At 35.4% G+C, this 23,460-nt stretch overlaps 1 protein-coding gene across 4 annotated transcripts in view; it reads right to left on the reverse strand.

Annotated features, from left to right (window-relative positions):
* Positions 1–3,385: 3,385 nt before the first annotated feature.
* The window catches only part of CUNH12orf50 (chromosome unknown C12orf50 homolog), a 31,891-nt gene continuing 11,816 nt past the window's right edge, over positions 3,386–23,460 (reverse strand). For 3 of the 4 annotated variants that reach the window (XM_010629790.1, XM_010629789.1, XM_010629787.1), the window contains exons 4-12: positions 20,941–21,099; positions 20,180–20,305; positions 19,989–20,099; positions 17,560–17,670; positions 12,212–12,319; positions 9,188–9,292; positions 8,483–8,686; positions 6,821–6,913; positions 3,386–3,671 (exon numbers count right to left, since the gene is read on the reverse strand). In XM_010629790.1, the coding sequence (XP_010628092.1) occupies positions 3,646–3,671; positions 6,821–6,913; positions 8,483–8,686; positions 9,188–9,292; positions 12,212–12,319; positions 17,560–17,670; positions 19,989–20,099; positions 20,180–20,305; positions 20,941–21,099 (1,043 nt within the window). In that variant the 3' untranslated portion in view covers positions 3,386–3,645. The remainder of the gene's footprint in view (positions 3,672–6,820; positions 6,914–8,482; positions 8,687–9,187; positions 9,293–12,211; positions 12,320–17,559; positions 17,671–19,988; positions 20,100–20,179; positions 20,306–20,940; positions 21,100–23,460) is intronic. The other variant, XM_010629788.1, reaches the window with a different exon arrangement.

Consider the following 23,460-nt stretch of genomic DNA (forward strand, 5'->3'; position numbering starts at 1 on the left):
ATCCCTTTTGGAATGATAATTTTTTACCCTGTGTGTGTTTTTGTGGATCTCACAGCTAAGAGTTCATAGAAGGGTTTGGATCTGAACTTTTCAGCCCTGCTGAAACTCTTAAGACAGATGACTCTTAGAGATGGAATAAACGCATTTTACATCATGAAGTGGACATGAGTCATTTGGTCATTGGAATGAGATGTTATGATTTACATACAGAATGCCCTCCCTGCAAGTCTCATGTGTCCAGAGGTGAGGTTTTTTGAAGGTGATTGGATCATAAGGGATGCTATATTCATCAGTGTATTCACCCATTCATGGGTTTATGGATAAATTTGCTATTAGGAGGTAGGATGTTGCAAGAGGTGTGTCAGTGTGATTGTGCCTTTGGTGAGTAAACCTCCCTCGGCAGCTTCTCCCCTCTCTTTCTGCTCCTGGCTGCCAAGAGATGAGCAGTTGTCTTCTGCCATGCTCTTCCACCAGTCCTTTTTTTTAACCATCGAACCAGGAAATCAGGGACTGAAACCCCCCAAAATTTGAGCCTAGTTATACTTTACTCTTCTAAATTGTGGTTGTCAGGTATTTTATCTCAGTGATGAGAAAGCTGCCTAATACACCCACCCTCTATTTGCTAATAGACCTATAACTAAATTCTGTCACCTAAGATGAGCTACAAGATAGGACTCATGAGAGGGAAAACTAACTACACTACAAAAGAACCCTATGTGAGTTTTCCAACTTACTAATAATCAGGGAATATATTTGGTGATGCATTTTAAGGTAAGGATTAGTAGTGGAAGTAACATGGACTTGGATTAGCCCAAAATTGTTGAAATGGGCTCATTAAGTGAAGATTCGGCTTTAATATGCACTTGGCAGTTATAAGAATCTAACAGATTTTTTATTTTTGGCTTAAAGATGGACCAAAATGTGGCCTATCGTATGTGAGCCAGAAATGCCAGATCTGCTTTCACTTCTTGGAAAGGGATTTAGTATGAGGGATTTGAATGTTAGAATCAATTTGTAAGACTTACTTATCCTAGAATTGTCCAGAAAACATCTTTACATGTCCTTTTCAAAATCCCTATGTTAGGGTCTTAATCCCTAGTACTTCAGAATATGATCTATCCTGGACACAGTGTCTTTACAGAGGTAATCAAGTTAAAATGAGATCGTGAGGATGGGCTGTAGTCCAATAAGAGTTCTCTTTTCATAAAAGGGGTAATTGAACACAGAGACACACATACAGGGAACGTGAGTTATGGAGACAGTAGGAGCAGATGGCCATCTACAAACCAAGAAGAGAGACCTAGAACAGCCACCCTTCACATTCCTCGAAAGGAAACAGCTCTGTTGACATCGTGACTTTGTACTTCCAGCCTCTAGCACGATGATACAATAAAATTAAGAAACTCACTGTGGGGAAAAATGTTACAGTAACTCTGATAAGTAATATACTAAGCATCTGATAAATTCTATTTTATCTCCATTTTTTCACTTCTGTCTTTGTGAAGAGCATAATGAGAACACCCTACAATTAATCAAGGTCTTTTGGATGTGCTAGAAGAGAAAGTAACATCATGAAAATTATGCTCAGAAACTCGATTTATGTGCTCAGTCACGCTCTTTAGGAGTCAGCAAACACAGGTTGCTGCTGGCTTATTGATATCCGGTTGTCAGCTTATTTGTTGTCTCTTTTCTTTACTTTGCCATTTGCTGTCCTTCTTCCTTGGATAATAATTTTGCCCCATTTAAGCCAATTGTCTTTTTCTGATCACAAATATAAGAACAGGTTCGGTTAATGCCCTTGTCCACTTGTTCCTTTGGATAAAATTAATTATAATAAACATTTCCATTTATTTGGGAATATGTATATAATCGTGCGGGCTTTCCTTCAAATTTTTCTCATTCTTCATGATTCTTTAGCTTTGAGAATGTGATAAAAACACATACTGTGAACTTGTACTTCCAGTAAAATATTTTTAATTTCCTTCATTGAACCTTCCTTCTTCACTTGTTAAGGGTTGGGAAGCATATAAATCTGTTGTTAAATGGGATTATATGATTTCTCCTATCAGCTTCCATCTAGGAGCTTTTCACCTCAACTATTTTCTTATATCCCTCCCAAATTTATCTGCCCAAGAGTTTTGCTGGCACAGTTTTCTTTTCTATCCACTCTGATTGTAAAAACAAAATGGCTACATCTTGATGTCATTGAAAGTGAGGACATGGAGCATCATTCAAAGCCAGGCATGCCAGGCACAGTAATCCCAGCACTGATGAGGGCAGAGGCAGAGGATCACAACCTCCAGTCCCACTTGGACAACTTAGTGACACCCTGCTTCAAAATGAATTCAAAATTTTCAAAAGGGTAGGGATGTAGCTCAGTGACAAAGCAACCTGGTACAATCCCCAGCACAGAAAACAAAAAGCCAAACAGTAGGGTTCATTACCCCACAGATTGGAATTACATCTTATAAAATATATTTTAAGATAAAATATTTCTAAGAACATTCATCCCCCAGAAATATTGACATATTACCACCTAACTAGAATGTTCCATTGAAATATAGAGGATATCCCAAAATCACAGTGAAGCTATAAACCTTAAATAGACCCAGAAGTATAAATGCTATAAACCTAGAAAAATATCACTCGAAAGCAATGTTCATATTGATTTCGAACTTATTTTTTCAGTTTAAGCGAGAAATGAGATCTTTGTTTCAGTCATTCTTCAAAATTTAAAAAACCAAATAAAAATGTTTTAATTATTTGAGATGTGCGATCTAACCAAGTGCAAAAGATACAAAAATAAGCTTTAAAATGAGCTTTCTCTTGAGCTTTATAGTATATTTCTCGAGTTACTAAAGCCTTAAAACTTCCCTCAGACTTTTAGGACATGATGTTATTAATTCACCTTTTTTACCAAAGAAGTTATTTTATGCATTATGATCATATAATTTTTGTTTTTATGACAGAAAAAGTTTTGTTTCGTTTTGTTTCATTTTTTTATTTTGAATGTAGCACATCTCAGCAGATAGATTTTGTAGTTGCCAATTAAAAGATATTATTCAGCAACTGCCCTGCATAATAAATTAACTCTATCTCTCTCTAACACACATGAAAGGATAATTCTATTGAAATTCCTCTAATGTTCTCATCACCAAACTGTAACCCTGGGACTTCGTTGTATTTGTTTATACTTTATGTGTTATCATTCCTGAGGGCCCACCTTAAAATCTAGGTAAAGAAAGAAAATATGTGTCTTCCATAATGAATATAGCAAAACAGAGATCAAAAGCACAATTTTACTTCTCAATCTGTGTAATCTACTTGGTTTATGATTAAAGAATGATTTTAATTGCTAAACTTTTAAATTTTATTAAATGTTTGTGGTAATGCACTGAATGAATTCCAGACCTACATAAATACACAAGCAGCTGTCTGTAATTTGCATTTTTATCAGTTTTGAAAGAGCACAATATACCTCCTGCATCTTATTTTCAGAATTTGCATTTTATCATCTTTGACTGTCCAATACAGTATGGAGCACTTGAATATCTCACTCTTTGAATTTTCATTTTTGATTGTAAATCAGATGATGGCTGGCACTTAAGTTCTTTTCTCATTTTTCTCTTCTTTCAACCTCCAAGTTTACTTGCTCCCATTTCTTCTTGGCTCTAATAATAAAATGCAAACAAATATTTTATTTTCCTTTACAGGCTTTTTGGGGCCAACAATAATTTATAGTTATTTTGCTAATTACTTATCATAAAGCTAAGATAAAGCAAAGGCTATGTTTATTGGTTTTATTCTTAAAATTTCAAATTGCCTTTCAAAATTCATCTACTTCTTACTGCATTTCAATGGACAGGTAGAAAGGAATGGAAATAATTCTATGTATGAGTCTGCACTAAGGGAGAGCCATCATGAGGAGATAGGCACCTCTCTCCCCAGCCCTCCTCCCCCTCCTCCTATCCTCTCCTCCCTCTCCCTCTTCCTCTTCCTCTCCCTCTCTCCTCTCTCCTAGGTCCTCTCTCCCCTCTCTTCCTCTCCCCTCCCTTCTCTTCTTACTCTGTAGCCTCAAGAAGACACGGCAATGAGAATAACTCAAGTCGTCTCTAGCTTCTGTGCCTGGTTCCCACAGAACCTGAACACTTTTCCCTCCTTCTGCTTTATCCTCATAACATCCGAAAACATTGTCCCAAAAGGATTTTCTTGCCCGCTTATACATCCGTGGCCTTGGCCACCAGAGCTTTAGAACAGACTAGTAGAAGCTTGCCTTTTCTGTCTCTTTTTTCTAGCATTCCATCTGTCCATTGGCAAATGTTAGCGTTGCTATTCTGTGCCCTAGCAAACTGGAAGGGATGAGGTGGAGAGCTACTTGTTTCAAAAACAAATAAATATTATGAAATACTATATAGTAATTTAATAAAAATTTTATGGCATGTATTTAATTTCTTGAATATAAATCCACATTTTTCCTGATATAGAAAATGTTTCTAGTCCTTTGTACATAAATTCATTCCAATCCAGTGATTTCTTAGCCACTTCATTTTCACATCTGAGTCACAGCTAAAGTTTTCTGAGTATTCTCCCTACTGGGCTTGGTACAAGGGGAAACGGTTGCCGCTGTGTGACAGATAGGAAAAGAATATGATTCCAACAGATTTCGCACATCAGGGTTTTGAATGGTAGCCTACACAACTTAGCACAGAGTTCCTCAAGCTTTACTCTACACCCTAATCACCTGGGGATGCTGACAGGAAGGTTTCTCATATAGCTGGCCTGACAGAGATTTTACAGTTCTAACAAGTGCTAGGTGACATCTGCACAGCTAGTACTTAAACTATTAATAAAGGTGTGATCAGTGGATTCTGGCTTTGTTGCTGCCTGTTTCTCTGGCAGATGTGATCTGTTGAGATTATTGCTAAGAAACACACACACACACACACACACACACACACACTCCAATAGAGTTTAAAAACAAGAACTCCCTGATGCGTATCTCTTCCGTCATCACTGGCCCTCTCTCCCAGGAGCTCCCTCCTGCTTGAGATTGACAAGAATGCATGATGTCTCACACTATGCAACCTTGGCCCATGCAAATCTCAAGAAGCTGTCTTTGGCCCTCATATATTAGATGTGCCTTCCTCTGGCCCAGACATCACTGAGAAATTCTCTCCAAAACTTTTCTCTCTAGATGGCATTGGGAAATGTAATATAACCCCACATGGATGCAGAGGTCCTATGGGACACATAAGTAGCATATATTTCACATGCTGAAGTGATGCTTCTTTCCTTCCCCAAATGCTTCTGTGATTCAGTTTTAATTACCTGGGATGGAAGGTGAGTAGGCTACTCAGACAGAAGAGCACCCACGAGACAAGAAGAAAAGAGGAGCATATCCTTCAATACTCCCAAGTGTCCACGTTCTCATAAGGAAACCATAGGATAAAAAGGCTGCAGCTCAAAAATTTCTAGTTTCATCTAGGATTTTCAACAACTTTTCACCTTTTTCTCTCACCCTAAATTAAGTGCAGGCACGTGGAAAAAGCCATACATAGTTTGAAAATATAGTCAGTTGAATAACAGAGTTCTCTTGAAGTAGGTGACCTAATTGACTTGGGACCCACCTGAGGAATTAGTGAAGTGCACTTCTGAGGGTATGTGGGTGAGTCACGAGGCCTGATCTGGGGTAGCATACACGATCCCCGACGCTTTTCCCTGCTCTGCTTCCCAGGCACCATGAACTAATTAGCACTGTTCCACTACACCCTACCACTATATTATTCCTGCCTTGGAGCCAATCAAACATGAATGGAATCCTCTGAAGACATGAGCCAAAAAATACCCTCTCCTCCTTTAAGGTGTGGGTGTCAGGTACTTTGTCCAGCAATGGCAAATTGAATAATGCACAGTAAAATATGGTTCCCGAAGTGATGAGGAAAAAAGAAAACCAGGTACGTCCAAGCATATTAATATGTACATAGGTCTGGGGACTGACTCACAGCTGCAGTCAAAAAAAGATCTTAAGAAGCTCCTGGCTAGCTATTTATTTTGGAAAAGGGAAATCAGAGTCTGGACGACTGGTGTTGCTGTGTTCTGGTTCCTTCTGGGAAGTTCTGGTATGAGAGCTCGTAGATTTCAGACAATTTTGAAGGTTCTAGGATACTTAGCTAGATAAGTATGCTACACTTGTGGAACTTTTTTCCAAGAGCATCATTTGTGCGAGAAATAATTGAAATCATTTTATCTTGTGTGATTTTTCCTGAGCCAGCCCAAAACAGGGTGGGAGAAGACATCAAAGCTGTTTCAGCAAAAGAACAAGCTGAAATCAAGACCACCAGAAACCTCTACTCTGAAAAGGTTGCAGGATTTTATCCCCTCCCAAGGCACAAAATACAAAGATGGGGAGCACATAGTCATGTGGCAGTCCCTGCCCAGGAAAATTCATCTTGGATGCCCTGTCAGCATGTACCAAACCATGATTGTCTAACAGATATTGTAAGATTTTAATATTTTATTCATGCCAAATAGTTTTATACATTTACCTTGTAGTATAGCAAAAATCCCATGGTAACATATTTAGTTGATGCAATTATTATGCCTATTATTAACAAGGAAAGAATTGTATCAGCAGGTTTTCTGGTACTCCATAAACATAGGGAGATTAAAAAAAATAAAGTAAATTTGCTAGTAGACAAACTGCTAAACTCCAAATGATTAAATATATATTTTTATGTTTTCTAAAATATTTTCCATGAACTTAAAAAAGTACTCTATTTTAGAATTGCATGATCCTTTAAAGTCACTAGTAAATATTTACCTGGATATATCTTTTCAGTTTTTGAATATGTTTTTGAAAAAGGAATCCTTTTTCTCCAGGCTGAACCATTATATGAGGTTGACATGTATTTGTCTGAGAGAGAGAAAAGAAACAAGATTGCTTTTAAATATCTCCAAACTTTCAAATCATACTCCAAAAGGTTTCAAAGTTGTAAGTACCTTAGTGAAGAATTTATTCTCTAAATATTTAATTAAGCTAAAGCTAAAACATCAGGAATACAAGTGAATTTATTATGACCATTTAAATTATCAGTGAACATGATTACAGATCTCTTAATTCCTCACATAAGGCTCTCTCTCTCTCTGTCTCTCTCATGAGGCTAAGCTAGAGAACAGAATGACAGCTATATAAAATAAAAATATTTCATGCCACTGTTTTACCATAATTTAATATAGAATTTTACTAATATTTGGAGAGATTTATTTTTAAAATACAGCAACATGTGACAACAACCGAGTTTCCTGCTATGAAATAACGTCTTGATCCCAGAGGTCACTCTGCAATAGTGAACTTCCTGCCCCAGGGAGCCAAAGCATTTATATACTGACACTGTCCTTAAAAACATACCTTCTCTAACATTTCTCTATTTCAGCTATTTGGTAACAATTTGCATTTTCAAGCATTATGACGTAACTGTGGTTCTCGAAGCATCACAATACAGACTATGTTGACATCTGCACTGATGGTACGCGAGTGACAGATATCCGTTGCTGGCACTTTCACACAAATCTGGACACTCGCACTCATTGTGTTCTTCACACCCATCTACTTCTAGTAAAAAGTAATCATCACAAAAATAATAATAGCAATAGTCGAACTAGAACTAAAAGCCAGTTTCACCTAAGAATATCTCTATTTACACGTACACAGGCAGTACATCACTTCATTCTAAAACAAAGAGAAAAATGATTTAAATAAACATAGCTTCCATTTAAATTGTCAAAAAAAAAAAAGAGAGCCTAAGAAAGACCTAGTTTCGAAGTACAGTATGACCATGGAAAGATACAAATGTGAAATTACAGAGAAGTCAGTGGCCCTTTGTTGAGAGAGAGGAAGTCCAACTTTAGGAGAGCAAAATCACCTGAGATAGGAATAAAAGAGAATTGGTTACCTTCTTCCCTGTGGCCTTATCCCTCCTCACCTACACTATGATTTCACCTATTACATGATGAAGAGATTTAGAAGCAATTTGTGCATGGGGGGAGCGATGAGAGGTTGTGGAAAATACCGCAGTTAAACCCCAAACTAACCCTTTCAGAAAGTAATCATCAAGACCTAAAGAAAGGTCAAGGTACCAGCTTGACAGTGATAATTGAACAACGCAGTTAGTGGAACCAGAAATGTCAGCCATTTAAAAACAATCCTCCCTGGCCAAATAAAGCTATCCAGGAAGAACAAAGCACAGTGCTCTGAGACCAGACTCTAGGGAGGAAGGGATGTCAAGTCATCTGCACCCAACTTGAGTTTCCTTCTGTATCCTTTAAGCCATGTGCATGACTAATTTATAAGAAGTTATGGTGCTTGGTGATGGCTCAGAGAAAGAACAAGGGAGATGGCAGCAATGAAGAGTAGCACATCCATCCAGAAACTCCACGCACACGCAGCACAGACCACAGCGAACTCATCACTGGAGAGCCTCACCTGGACAGACATTGATTTTGGGTTCCTTCTTAGCATCAGCTTTATTGTAGGACTCATTTGTGGGCCTGCTGCAGCGAGGGGCACTCAGCGGGACAGTCTTGACTGCGTCTCTTCGAACATGGATGTAGGATGCACTTTCAGCATTCTTGTTCTTATTATGCTGATGGTAATTCATTTTATTTTTTGGATTGGGAGATTGTACTCCTATAAAACAAAGGGTGGGAAGAGTGAGAGAACACACTGTCTTACATCAATAGCTAATGCGTTGTACTTCAAGGATACGATGGCACAGTGGAGTACAATGTACTGTAAAGGAAGTAAATTAGACTGAGAGAAATGGTTTTACGTTTAAAGTGATCTTCATGTTACATGACAGTGGTTTACTTTTCAGGTAGAAAATGTATGATAGTTGAGCCAGGCAGGGTGGTGCATGCCTGAAATCCCAGCATGCAGGAGGCTGGGGCAGGAGGACTGCTGCGAGCTCAAGGCCAGCCTGGGCTACATAGTGAGTTCCAGGTCAGACTCAACTACATAGTGAGTCCCTGACTCAAAAATCAAAACAAACAGAAAGAAAGAAAGAATGAACGAACGAAAGAAAGGAAGGAAGCGAAGGAGGAAGGTAGGAAGGAAGGAAGGAAGAGGAAAAAAGGAAATATGTGGTATTTAATCTCTTCATATTACAAGTCAGAAATAGCAAATATTTACCTCTCTGCATTCCAGAGCCAGGAAAGTTCTTTGGCTCATCATAAATCCATTTTCTTTTCTTCACACCTTTGAAATGAGGCCTCTTCACTGGCTGGACATCATTCACTTAGAGGAGATACAAATTTTACAGTTTTTAAGAGGTGTTTTCATCTAAAACTTACTGCAGCTGATAATGATATATCTGTATGCTTACATGTTAAGCAAGAAAAAAAATAAATGTACCATCCTAATACATTTCAGAACAAAAAATGATTCATTTTTAAGTGCCAAGATAATTTACTTTAAAAACACATTAATAAGAAAACTTCCAATGAGCTGCTTTTCTTAAAACAAAAAAAAAATGCTTCTCAAAGGAATCTGTGAATTCTAATAAAAGAACATAAAATTGCTTTCCAGATATAATTATACTTATCATTATAATACAGTTTAAGGTAATTTTATAATAACTATTTCAACATAAAATATTTTGTACTTTTAGCCAAAACTACTAGTACTTGATAAGGTAATTCACTAAAATACTTTGAATTTTAGTTATATTCTTATGGTTTTAATAAGTTGGATATATAATTAGTTTGGACAAGACTGAATAATCAGAATTTGTGAATGCTAACATAAATTCATAAATTTATCTTTTAGTTTTTACTTATATATTTTACAGCAAAATTTCTGTATTCATTCTTAATTTTCCAAGAATTCATAAGGTACATTTTCCCAGAGACTCTTAAACAATAGAGCATAAAGGGCACTCACAAGTAACTACTGCACGAAGAAAATGAAAATCAAGTGCACTGTGCAGACTGACTGGCTCTCCGTGTTGGGCTAATAAATCTGTTTTAGCCTTAGCTCTCAACCTCAGTTTAAGCTTTAAACCCTCAATGAAGCTCTGATTCACTGCCTCCTTGCTTACATAACAAACTCCATCTCCCCAACCAAGCTCCCAAGGAGTGGAAAAACAATTTTTTAACAAGCTTCTTGGCTGAAAAACATTCTGGTTCCACTTCAATACCTAGCTGAAAACCAAGAATACTGTAGCTCAATAAATGAAATAAGAAATAGAAAGGAGCTGAGCTGTGAAGGAATCCAGAAGATTCAAGAGTCTTAACTGCATTAAGATACAATAAATAGGTCAAAGTACTAAATGTCAAAACTCCAAGTCAATAAAAATAATCCAAAATATCATTATAAAAAGCCACAAATATATTCCACTATGAGTGAAATTTAAAATAGTATACTAGTGAATCTTCAAAGAAGGTAGCATATTATTAATTTTAATATCAAAATTAAATTAGTGGAGGGCCAGGGATTTAGCTCAGTGGTTCTGCCGCCTGCCTCGCAAGGTCAAGGTCCCGAGTTTCATCCCCGGTAACCCCCTAAAAAAATTAAATTAATGGATATAATTTATTAGATCCTACAGTACAATTCATTGTCAGAATTAGAAGAGTACTGTATCTTTAATTCTTAGTTCTGAACAATTTTCAAACAGTCCATTTTTTATTTCTTTAAAAATTATATTTTAAATAAACAAAATGTATCCATGACAAGATAGATATATTTAAGGCCTCAAAGTGGTAGTGCTAACATCTCACTTGAAGAGGTATCCTCTCTGGGCTTCATATTGATATTCTCAGTAGCATTTAATACATGTGTGGTAGGTACTAGTCAGGTAGTTAAAGAATGCTTTGGATGGGGACTGTCCTTGTTTTCTTTTAAAGCAAATTAAAATAAAATGTCAATATTAGTGAAGAAGTATTTCAGTTGGAATTTTACTTTTCACACATTACAAAATGTGGTACACCTCTTCATTATATATGCATATTAATTTTAGAATGCATCATTAAAATTTCCTATATGTCATGCTGTGCTTTATATATAAATCACTGAGGAAACTTTAAAATGCAATGACCAGGCATTATCCTCAATAGATAAATGACATCATATGTCAATATTTTTAATATTGTCATGCAAAAGAATTAAGTTATTAATGTTACATCGAGGGCCCATTTAAATTGATTTTCCAAAAATACTTTTAATGTAACAGCTTTCACTTGATGTAAACTTTGGAGTAGGACTATTCAATAAGCTTTTTGCAATATTGAAATCCAAATTCTAAATTTTGCAACAGTAAAGTTCTAAATCAGTGAAGTTCTAAATCAGTGCAGTCCAGTATGATAGCCACTAGCCACCTGCCACTATTAAATATGTGGCTTAGTGCAACTGATAAACTGAATTTCTTTTAATTAACTCAACACTGTCCTACAGATCTAGTGGCTGCAGTATTAGTACAGTTTTTTAAATAACATCCTTTGATGGATTGGGCAAAACTTTTGCATCTCTGAATGAGAAATGGACAGAAAGAGGTTTATATATAATTTTCAATGAAAAAACTTTTACTTTGATGACAAATGTCTTTTCCTACCCTTGCAGATATTTAGTGGTGAGAAAAAAAATGAAATGAGTTTACATTTTCTTGGAGAGACATTTGTGCTTTTAGCCTGGGACTGAGAAAGGTGACCAACAGAGAGGTACTAGCTTGGGATTCTAAGCACAGTGGGGCAATATAAAACTATAGAGGAAATATCTCATCATGTTTTGGTTATTCACAGACTATCAGTAGCAAGATCATAAAATGATGAAGTCATCACAAGATGAATAATCTTCATAGTATTCTCAATCAATGTTCTCTAAAGAAATTCAGTGGTTCTAAACTGGAAAAAGAAAACTGAAAATGACTTGGTATTACCATCTAAGAGAACCAATAACTTTAAAGCTAGCAATAGCTCTAGAAATAATGCATTCCAACAGGCTAACTTTTCAGATTAGGAAACTAAGGCTGAAAATGTGAAAATCCCATAGCTAAACAATTAGGGACAAAGCCAAGACAAGAAGCTTGAGGTTTCTGACTCCAATTTAATGTCCAGTTTGATTTATTTCCTTCCCTCTTATTTTGGCTTCTATAGCTAGAAAGTTCATCTATTACAAATTTATCTAAATTACAAATGAGTAAATATATGAATGAATTGTTACCTTTGGTATTTGGACATTTTGACATGTGGATCTCTTTCTCTTCAGTTAAACCGTCACTTTCATCTACTCCAAGAAATGAAATCCTTTGTGGAATGGGACAGTCACCTCCTACGACAAAACCATATCCTTCTTGTCAACTCTTGCTTAAATACTTCTCAATGACACAATCCCTATCTCTATATATAGAAATTCCTAGGCCAGTACATGTGTGTTAATATGTAAGGAGTGGGCCAGGGATGTAGCTCAGTAGTGCTGTGCCTGCTGGCAAACACAAGGTCCTGAGTTTGATCCCCAGTACTGGAAAAAAAATATATATGTAAATACACATATACGTGTATATGCATATGTATGTACATATATACATATACATGGTGATCAAAATATGTAGTGAATGTTTAAATTTTTAAAATTTTTTACAGTAAAGGATACAATGCCATTGCTCCCTCTCAAAATACTTCCCCTCTTTGAACACATTTAACCCAAGGTTCTTTCATGTCTTTGCAAGGTATGCTCAAAAATATAATGAATGTTGCTGCTGAGAACTATCCAAAAGGAAAGACGGAATCACAAAAACATATTGTGTCCTTGTCCCCCTTATTCACTCGATCTGGTACTGTACAACTTCTACTTCTTCACCCAAGTCAAAATGACTATGAAAGTGTGATGTTTTGAGTTGAATCAGGGAGGCCAGGAAAATTGCAGCAAAAGATATTCACAAGAAAGGATTTCCAGTGCTGTTTCAGAAAGTGGCAAAAACAATGGGGTAAGTATGTTTGAAACAAAGGGGAGTATTTTGATGGAGGTTAGTAGTAATACATTTTTCCTATAATAAAATTTTTAGAATTTAAATATTCACTGTATTTTCAATGCTACTACACATTTGAATACACTTTATGCTTACTTTACAAAATTTAAGAAAATTCATATATTCAACACAAATAACTTTACATTAACTTCTAACAAACTTTTCAGTTTTACCTTTAGAGATCCTCAGAGTAAATATAATTTATTTTCCAAATAAAAATTTCAGATCTATGAAAGCAGTTTTCATGTTCCTTAAAGGTCTATTTTTATCAGACTAAATGTCCACAGTTGCTTCAAATACTACTTATGCACAGCATTTCCAGACCTTCCATTTATACCAAGATGCCCTTTCTTAATATATTTGTTTCAAATAGTCTTTAAAAAATAACGCCCAAATGTACACTAACCTGTGGAGAAATCAAAACTAACATGAGAAGTTGACATTTAGGTAGCATTTTTCTATGTGCCAAATCCTCCACCAAGGACTTTAAATGACTTCTCATGCTTCATTACCTTCTTATACTACCCCTAATAATTCAGTGTGCACTAACCTTACCTATTTGATAGTGAAAACTATTACTTAATTGTTCTGAAACAAAATGGCCAAAAAAGCACTCCTCCTTCTCATAAACTGTAGATCATGTCAGATTCTCTCAATTTGAAGACATCATTAATGTCTTGAACAGAAAGGTAAGACTTCGTGTTTATCACTGTTTGCTCACCTTGTTCCATGTGGCTCATTGTTTCAACATATTAACTTCTAGTATCTAGAAGTTTTACCAACATATTTTTGTTCACCCAGTTCCTCGATATATTTAAACACACAATTATTTATTCTACAAGTATTTACTGAATGCCCATCATGTACCAGCCCTTCTGCTTCAGAGATTAATCTATAGGAATTAATTATACTCATTTTCTGGCTCATGAAGCTTACACAACAGCAACTGGAAAAAATTCAAAAAGACTCAGTTTTGCTGTGACAAAATGGCTCGTTTCCTGTGAAAAACGAGAATAAAATACCTAAAATAAACTGGTCGGAAATCAAATAATGCACAGGGCTGTGGTGTCTGAGGACAGTGGAGGCACATTCACATTCAGTCTGGCTTTTTTCCATTACTGAGTTAGGTTCCACACTCAACACAGCTTTTCCATAAAAGCATTTCTAATACGTCATGCAGAGAAATATATCCCAACCAGAAAGTGACCAACCAAAGAGACAGAAAAGAAAAAAAGGGGCAATGTTTGGGCCTGTATAACTGGCTTGAACCAGAGGGGTAAATCTGAAAGAAGAAGAAATAGCAAACAAGTTCCCCTAAACATACATAAGTACCAAGGGGCTTCCTGATTCTGTCTATTACAATGTGGAGCAGGTGGAAATCAGTTAAAAGAGAATCTAGGCTGTAAAAAACTGGTCAGAGATTTCATCACCTGGATACTGGTTAGAAGGTAAAATGGAGAATTTTAGGTTCCCCCTGGTAAAAATATCTTGGTGAATACCCAGGCTTTCAATTGAAAACTCAGAAAGGTAATATTTTAGGAGTAAAGGGCCTGTATTCAGAATAAGGGCTATACCTCAAGAGAAAGGACAAGTAATGCACCATCTACTATGTCATTCCTGCTAAAGCCTAAAACCAATCCTTGACTAAATCAAGGTACTGAAATTCTAGTCGCCTACAAAAAGAAGAGATGAGAAAACAACTTCATGTGTGCACTATTTAACTCTTCAAGTATATAATTAAAAATTAGAAGGCATGCTTAGAAATAGAACAATTGATTTAAAAACAGTGGAAATGAAAAAGACCCATGTATTTTTAAGTAGGAAGTTAGAAAAATAACATGAGTAATACAATAAAGGACTGATACAGAGATACACAAAAAAGCTTAATAGAAATTAAGAATTTAATACATGTAGTTAAAGGCAGAAACCAAAAGGATTAGTCAGCAGGATAGCAGATTGGAAGAATCCGGAAGAGAGAGATAATTTTAAGTGCACTCAAGACATTAAAAACACAATTTAAGAAAAGAGGAAGTCAAAGTGGCCAAAATGCTAATGAAAATATTTTCAGCATTATTATCATGGAAATACAAATTAAAGTTACAGTGAGATACCACAAGCTACAGACTAGAAAGCCTATAATTAAAAGGACTGAAAATACAAAGTATTGTCAAGCATACAAAGCAAGCTTTTTCCCAAGAAAATAAACGCATATATTTTTAGGAAATATGTACAAAAATACTCATAATATCTGCAAACTAGAAACAATGTCCATCAAAGCCCAAAATCAAAACCCAGGATGATTTCTTGGCTTTTCATAAACATAGGAAGCATGATGAAAAGCTTAAAGTGCAGGACCCACATATTACTCGCTGAGAACCAGCAAGGCAATGGACTCAGCATTCTTGCTCCCGTTTTCACACCGAGATGACCGGCGTACGAAGAGTGGGGCGGCGGGGCACAGGGCAAGAATTCCAGCTCTGGAGCAGCTGCAGAGGCGTTGACTTTCAGCTGTTAGTGCAGCAGTGTCAGAGGAGGCGTTTAATGTTTCTGAACCTTGTTTCCCCTTTCATAAAATAAGATAGATTCCACCAGAATGAGGAATTCCTATGATTTCAGATTTTAGTTTACTTGAGGAGATGTATATGTATGGGGTGTGTGTGTGTGTGTGTGTGTGTGTGTGTGTGTGTGTGTGTGTGTGTGTGTGTGTGTGTGTGTGTGTGTGTGTGTACAAATTTGCCTTAGGAACAATGGTTAGATATTTGCTACTTTAGCATTCAATATATTTTATAGAAGATAACTACTGGGAATAAGAATCAACTCTCTCTATGTGTATATAATATTATATATTATATTTCTTAGGTATAGGTTTTGTATATACAAACTATATACACACAAATATGTACCTGTAAATTGCACAGAACATATGCCTGCAAAAAATAAATTACGCAACAGTGTCGAAGAGCTGCTGTGACAATCAACTGTATGATCAATTACATCTAAGTAGTCTTAAATAAAGTTATCCAAACTTGAAGAGCCAAACTGCATATTTTCACTATATAAAGGTCAAAATACAAAATGAGCCTATGGTGATAGATATCAGAGCAGTGATTATTACTGAGGGGCTCTACAGACTTGGAGAGGAGGGCCCCTCTTCAGTGCCATAAATATAGTGATACACACAGACGTAAAATTTTATCAGGCTATCTACTTTGGAGTTGTATTTTATTAAATTAAAAACTCAATACAGTATTAAAATAATAGGACTAGAATGTCTCAATTGTTTTCCTCCTGAATACTGGCCCATTTATTGTTGTTTTATTTTTCTCTCAGCAATGTTTTATCAATTCAAAAGTCTAAATACATGCATGTTGCACACATACTCAGGACATTTTTCTGTCTGGGGACACAGAACATTACAGTCCCTGAAGAATCAACAAACCTGACTACTTTAGAATCAAGTAGCCCAGATGACGGAAAGTCTTAACATTCTGTTATATGGCTGTTCAATATTACTGTCACAATATTATCAGGATAGTGAAACTGCAAGGCCAATCTCACATTTTTTTACGTCTCAACAAATTAGTGATGTCATGACATGAGAGAAAGTTTATTTTTTATATGAAAGCATGAATATATCAGTGGTTGACAATAAATTTTCAGCAGCCAATACATCAATAATATTTCAACAAAATGTGTAATTACAGACGATCACGTCAAGTGGATCACAGCTTTGTTCTCTTTGTTTAGAGCTAAAGCGTCTTGCTTTGAGGCACCCGAAGAATGAGGGCTAGTCTAAAACTGCTACAGACATAAGGAGAGGAAAGACTTTAGCACCAGGCGGAAAAAAAAGGCAATGAGAAGAAAATGGATAAAAAGAATGAAACAAGGACTGCAGAAGCCTTAGCAATGTGCTTCAGACTTCCTGGTCCTCGCCAGAACTTGCTTTCAAACTCCTTCCGGCTTCGCACACACATTCTTCCCGCCAGCTACACCTTTTCTCTCCTCACAAAAGTCTTTATCTATTTTTTAAAAACAAACACTTAGAATTACTGTACGTGGACAGATTATCCACAATACTTGTGCTACAAGCAGTTTTAATACATTTAGGCCACAATACACAATCAGAATGTGTACAAATGATACATATATTTGAATATAGCGGCTTTAACATAGACTTATTCAAAGAATTCATTAAATATTTCCCTGTTCATAGCTCTATGACAGTGCATTAGTGCACATACTTAATATGTGAATTCACTATAACCTGTAGTTGAGCCCACGCACACACACACACACACACACACACACACATACACACACTCAAATTTCTTATACAAATACAGGAAACTAAATACCTTGACCTTGTACACTAAGCACAAATTCCCACAAAGCATTTGCTAAAAATACCAGCCTCTGAATGTATATGATTTTGAAATGCATGTCCATCCCCTAGCATTACATATGAAAGACACAAAAATTGATAATACAAAAATTAGTTGTGGTGATAATGTGTTCACGATCACCCAGTCATAGATTAACTCACCTCCATTTTCAAAAGCAGCAATGTCAGTCTTTGGTTTCCCATCCAACGATATTTTCGTCTCGCCTTGTCTTTCAGATAGGCTTAATTTTGTTGGAATTGTAAATCCATCCCCTGGAAATGCAGAGGAAAAGAATTAAAAAGTCACTCTGATAACCATTAAAGTCTTGAATAAGTTTATGATAAAATTCATAACAAAAGCAACCAGCTTAAAAGTTAACATAAATATTGTTTGCATAGCATCTGATAATATATAAACACATTAATTTTAAGCAAGTTTTATCATTAACAAAGCAAACAAGTGTGTTATCTTGTTTCGATTATAATCAAATGATAACTTGAAAAATTAAGTAATCTAAAACTATTTGTACACGTAATATACTTAGTTTGATGTTTTAGTGTCATGAATTTTGCAGCATTGCTTTATTTTTATCTATTTATTATGAACGATCAAGTGAGAAATATTAGTCAGTATGAGCTACAAAATTCTAATTATATTACAGTAATTATTCTCCCAGTTTTCCTTGTACATCTCTACATAACTTTTTGTAAAATAAATTGTCAAAAGCAGAAACAAAAACACATGTCGAGCTAATGTAATTTGTAGTAGTGGATTGGAGCTACACAAGGAAAAAAACTTTTTTTTCTTTTTTGCTATAGAGGACATTAATGGCACAATTGGTGAACCATGAGGGAGGAGCTGTAAATAATAATTTTATCAGAGCAATTTCCTAATTTTGAAATTTATGCTACAGAAATGTGAACGCAAAGGAGCACGATGTTTGTAACTTACTGTCACACTCTCACATAGTTCAGAAAATAACAATAGCAGCATGCAAATTTAAAGAGAGCAAAAATTCAAATAATGAAATGCCAACGTTTGGGAGAGACCTAAGAGAAGGGCGAAAGGAATTAACTGAAACTACAAATAAGAGGCTTTTAAAAGCAAAAGACAAAGCAAAATATAAATGACTGGCTTTGTAAGCTTTTTTTTTTTAACATTCATTGCTAACTTTTGTTTATTCTTGTCTGAGTGGTATGAGCTCGCAATCTGTCCTTTCTTTGAGTTTAGCAAGCACCAAAAATCTGACTGTTCTAACCTTCTGATGGTCTGTTGCTGCCACCTACTGCTGCAAATTCAAATAATTTAGCACATTAAAATCTTATGCATTTTTGCGGATTACACCAGGGAAACTATTCGGTATTTGAAAAGGGAAAAGAAAAAAATGTGAGAGAATGAAAAGTTGATAATAAAGTGTTTGTAGATGGGGAGGGGAGGAGGGGGTGAAGGGAGGGCAGAGGTAAGGGGAAAAAATGAGAATCAAGACTTGGCATGTAGAGGTACAAGATCCCAACAATGAATGTAACTGCACTGTATCACTAAAATGTACCAATAAACTCAATTAAAGCTGAAAAAAAATCAAATAATTTAGCACAAAAGAATTAGCAAGACGGTTTAGATACTCTGTTCTGTACTTTATATTTTGTCCTGTACTCATACTGATCCTCAGACTTCCCCAGCAGTCTCTCCCTCCCCCTCCCCCTTCTCGTCCTCCTCCCCTCCCTTGCCTCTCCCTCCCCTTTTTTCCTTGCTCCTCCTCCCCCTCCCTCCCTTGCCCCTCCCACTCTCACTCCCTTCCCACATCTTCAGAGAAGCAAGGAGGGTTGCATTTCTCCTCCAGAACTCCAAAAATATGTTTTTAAACTTATTTCAAGAGCAAGAAAATTATACAAACAAATGGCACTCACAGATTTTTTGTGTTCCTGGTTTTAATACAGAATACGATGCTCTTTTTATCTTGCCTAGAAGGTAAAATGTTCACCAAAATCATCAAAACCCAAGGCAGCAAAGAAAATGCTCCTTGAAAGAGAGACCTTGGGAGTTCGATCCCCAGTACCAAAAAAAAAAAAAAAAAAAAAAAAAAAAAGAGAGAGAGAGAGAGAGACCTTGGATTTGTCCACCAGCATTTCTCTGAAAATGCCCGGCACACAGAACACACTCACTTGTTCAATCAGCAAATACACCTTTGTTCTGTCACTATTATTCTGTGATCTCCTGTTTCTCCTTTTTGGGCTAGATTATCTTTTCTGTTTAGAAATAAAAATCTCAACCTATTTCATGTAAGCATCTGTTTCATAAATAAATAAAATGGTAAAAGCAAATTATGTACAGAATTATTGGCTGGGATGGGGTATATGAACACTGTGTGTTCGTGAAGTCTGGTCATTCCCTGGCTTCCCTAAAAACACATCGTTACTTTAACAGCAGATTTTCATATGAAATTTAAAGCACTTCCTTCTTTCTTTTAAATCAAATGTATTATTTATTCTTTAACACTGCTCTAGAGGGTACATTGTACTAAATAATTCACAGCATATCACACCAAATATCTTTTATACACCACTCTAAATATTGCCTTTTCATTTCTTACCTTCTTGCAATTCACTGCCATTTTCCAAAGGCTTTTCTAGCTCTTTCTCCACTGCAGGGGCTGTGCTTTTTGATGAAATATCTGCAGGAGTATGAAATCTGTAGTACTCGCCTAAACGTCCATAAGGAAAGAATGGTTAGTGTATATATCACATCAAGTATCTGAAGATTTGCAAATGTTTAAGTTCTTACCAGATTTATAGCACATCTCCTTTATTACTCTTTTTTCTTCAATCTCTTCAGGAGTCTTTGTCCACAAACTAGAAGCATCTATAGGACATATTGTTTTTAAATTAAATTGTCCCAAATCCAAATAATCTGAAAATTTGTAAATCAGAAAGAAAAAAAGTCCCAAAGAGAGTTTTTATGAATAGATTATTCTTTTTAAATTTTTAAAATTAAGACATTTACAAACTGTCAAATGCTTCTTTTTAATTGCTACAATTTCAAGTATTAATCAATTAAGAAACAAGTCTGTATGTTATGTCTTGAAGTGAAAATCTAGAGGCATAGGCTCACAGACTGAGGTAGCACAGGATCCCCTGGGATAATGAGGACGACCACGTATTGGATATGAGAAATTACTCTAAACCCTTTGTAACTCTATGGTTAAATATGACAAATACATGATTAATAGAAGTGCAAATAGACAGATAAATATACATGGATATCAGTGCATTTTATGACAGTTGTGAAATATAAATTAAGAGAGCTTGTACTTATTTAAACTAGAGATCTGTCTCCCAACTATCATACAAATTTAACTTTCCAATCCAAATGATCATAAGCATATGTAGACATGAAACAAATTAGAAATTAATGAATTACACTTGTTCAATTTCCCATGAAAATATGTCCTATGTATTACATCACAAAACTCTAACATTTAAATATGTAGAGAATATTGTGAGGTCTTTTAAGGTGTTTAGTAATCTCAGAAAATGTTTACTAACCGTTTTGTTCCTCTTCTTCCTCCTCTTCTTCCTCAAAGTTAGTTTTTAAAACTAAAGGATGGTGAATGGGTCGTGATATAGTCTCCTGAGGCTTCAAAGGTTCCTGACTCTGAGTTGGGGATGGAATTCCTTCCTGACTGTCTTTCTGTATTGTGATATCTAAAGTAAAAACACAACATTTCGGTGTACTCAAAACATATATTCTGGCGAGCATATTTAATGATAAATCATTGCTATCCTAATTTAACCACGTTTTGTTAAAATGTGTCTCGTTTTTGTAAAGATTATTTAATCAACTTATAATAAATATCAAAATGTTATCTGCAATTCATGGAAAACATCCACTTCGTAGACATTACACAACAATTGTAATCATAGCTTAGTACACCACACATTTGGGATGCTGGTGGTCCATGACTTGTGATAGTTTGACTTTACAGTGATATGAAGGAAATGCAGTGGTACCTTGGTTCACAAATGCTTTTGTTTGTAAACAATTTGGTTCAAAAACAAAAACATTTGGCAATTTTTTTTTATTTGCAAACTCTCTATCACATGACAAACAGGACACAGTAATCCTTCCCACACAAACACAAACATGGCCATCTTTTCTAGAATCATGGAACAAATTAAATTCATGCACCAAAGTAGCACTGTATAAGCATTCAGTAGAAACTGTACTTCAAATTTTGATCTTGACCCAGGTCAAGGATGCAGATACTCTCAATCAATGGTGGCAGAGGCTATGGGCCTTGGCTCTCAATCAACTCCATGATCAAAAGTATAAACAGGCAGTACTTTGTAGTGTACTGTTTGGCAAAGCTATGATGTTCAGTATATTAGGTGTAATAAATGCATTTTCAATTTATGATACTGAAGAAGGAGGACATGAGCCAAGAAGCACAGATGGTTTCAAGAAACTAGAAGACAGGTCTCCAGAAGGGATGAAGTTCTATGGCCATCTTAATTCTAATCAAACGACCTCTGTGTCAAACTTGTAACCCGTCAAAAAACAGGATAAGCAAGATATCAGTTGAGGCCATTTGCTTTCTGATAATTTGTTACAGAAATAGAAAACTATCACAAGGGATATTAGAAAAAGTGCCACTGGGCTCCCTGTTGAAATGATCAGAATTCAAACCAATGGTAGAGTGCAGTAGGTTTGTTGAAAATTTTTCTTCTTCCATCTTGTTATTCACAAGGAAAGGTCTCATAGCAACAATGAAAGAGAATACTAGTAAGAAATTTAAGAAAAAATAACTTTAAACATAGAGCATTTAGTCTCAATATATTCCCAAGATTTCTAACTAGCTGCAATGAAAACTTGTTACTGAAAATTCAAAAGTAGAATCATAGAGTTTTATTGAAATATAATTCACACAGAATATAAGTCATCATTTAAGGTCCATAGTTCAATTAATTTTTGCAATAGTTTACTAAAGAGTTGTACAACCATAACTATGATCAATTTCAAATCATTTAATCAACCAAAAAACAAACACACTAATTAGTAATTGTTTATCATTTTCCTCTAAACTCCCAACTCTATGGTCATTAAAACATTTCTTATTTCTATAGATTTACCTATTTTTGATATCTTATAGAAACGGAATCACTCAATATGTGATCTGTGTTAATGACTTCTTCCACTTAGTATCTTCTCAAGATGTTTCTATGCCATTGTGTATAATGGTACTTCATTGTTTTTTCATAGACAAATAGCATTCCATTGTATGAATATACCATATTTCATTTACCCATTTGTCAAAGCATGGGCATTTGAGTTGGTTCTATTTTTTGTCTATGATAAATAATGTTAAGGTAAACATTTTTATACATCTACACATATATTTTCACAACTCTTGGAACAGCTGGACTAGATGATGACTCTATAACATTTTGAGGAAATGCCAGTTCCAAAACTACCTGCACCGTTTTACATTCCTATCTGCAATATATAAAAATTCCTATTTCTTCACATTTTTGTCAACTTTGTCATTACTTTTTAATCAGGAAAAATTAAGTATCCTGGTGGGTATGAAGTGATATAACATTTGGTTTTGATCTATATCTCCCCAATAGTTAAGAATGACCATCAATTTTCCCATGTGTGTATTGGTCTTGATACATCTTCTTAGAAAGAATATTCAAATTACTTGATCATTTTTTAAAAGAGTTGTCTCTATATTATTGAGTTCTTTATATACTCTAGATACAAGTTCATCATATAATTTGAAAATATTTTCTCCTACTCTGTGGGTTGTCTTTTCACTTTCTTTGTAGTATTCTTTGAAAAAAAAAGTTTCTAATTTTGAAGTCCATGAACTTTATATTTAGTCGCTTGTGTGTGTGTGAGTGTGTGTGTGTGTGTGCGTGTGTGATATGTAAGAAAGCTTGTTGTCTTTTCACTTTCTTTGTAGTATTCTTTGAAAAAAAAAGTTTCTAATTTTGAAGTCCATGAACTTTATATTTAGTCGCTTGTGTGTGTGTGAGTGTGTGGTGTGTGTGCGTGTGTGATAT

This window comes from Fukomys damarensis, unplaced genomic scaffold (genome assembly GCF_012274545.1).
Source record: "Fukomys damarensis isolate Sample0158 unplaced genomic scaffold, DMR_v1.0_HiC HiC_scaffold_15, whole genome shotgun sequence".
In the NCBI taxonomy this organism is placed as follows: Eukaryota; Metazoa; Chordata; class Mammalia; order Rodentia; family Bathyergidae; genus Fukomys; species Fukomys damarensis.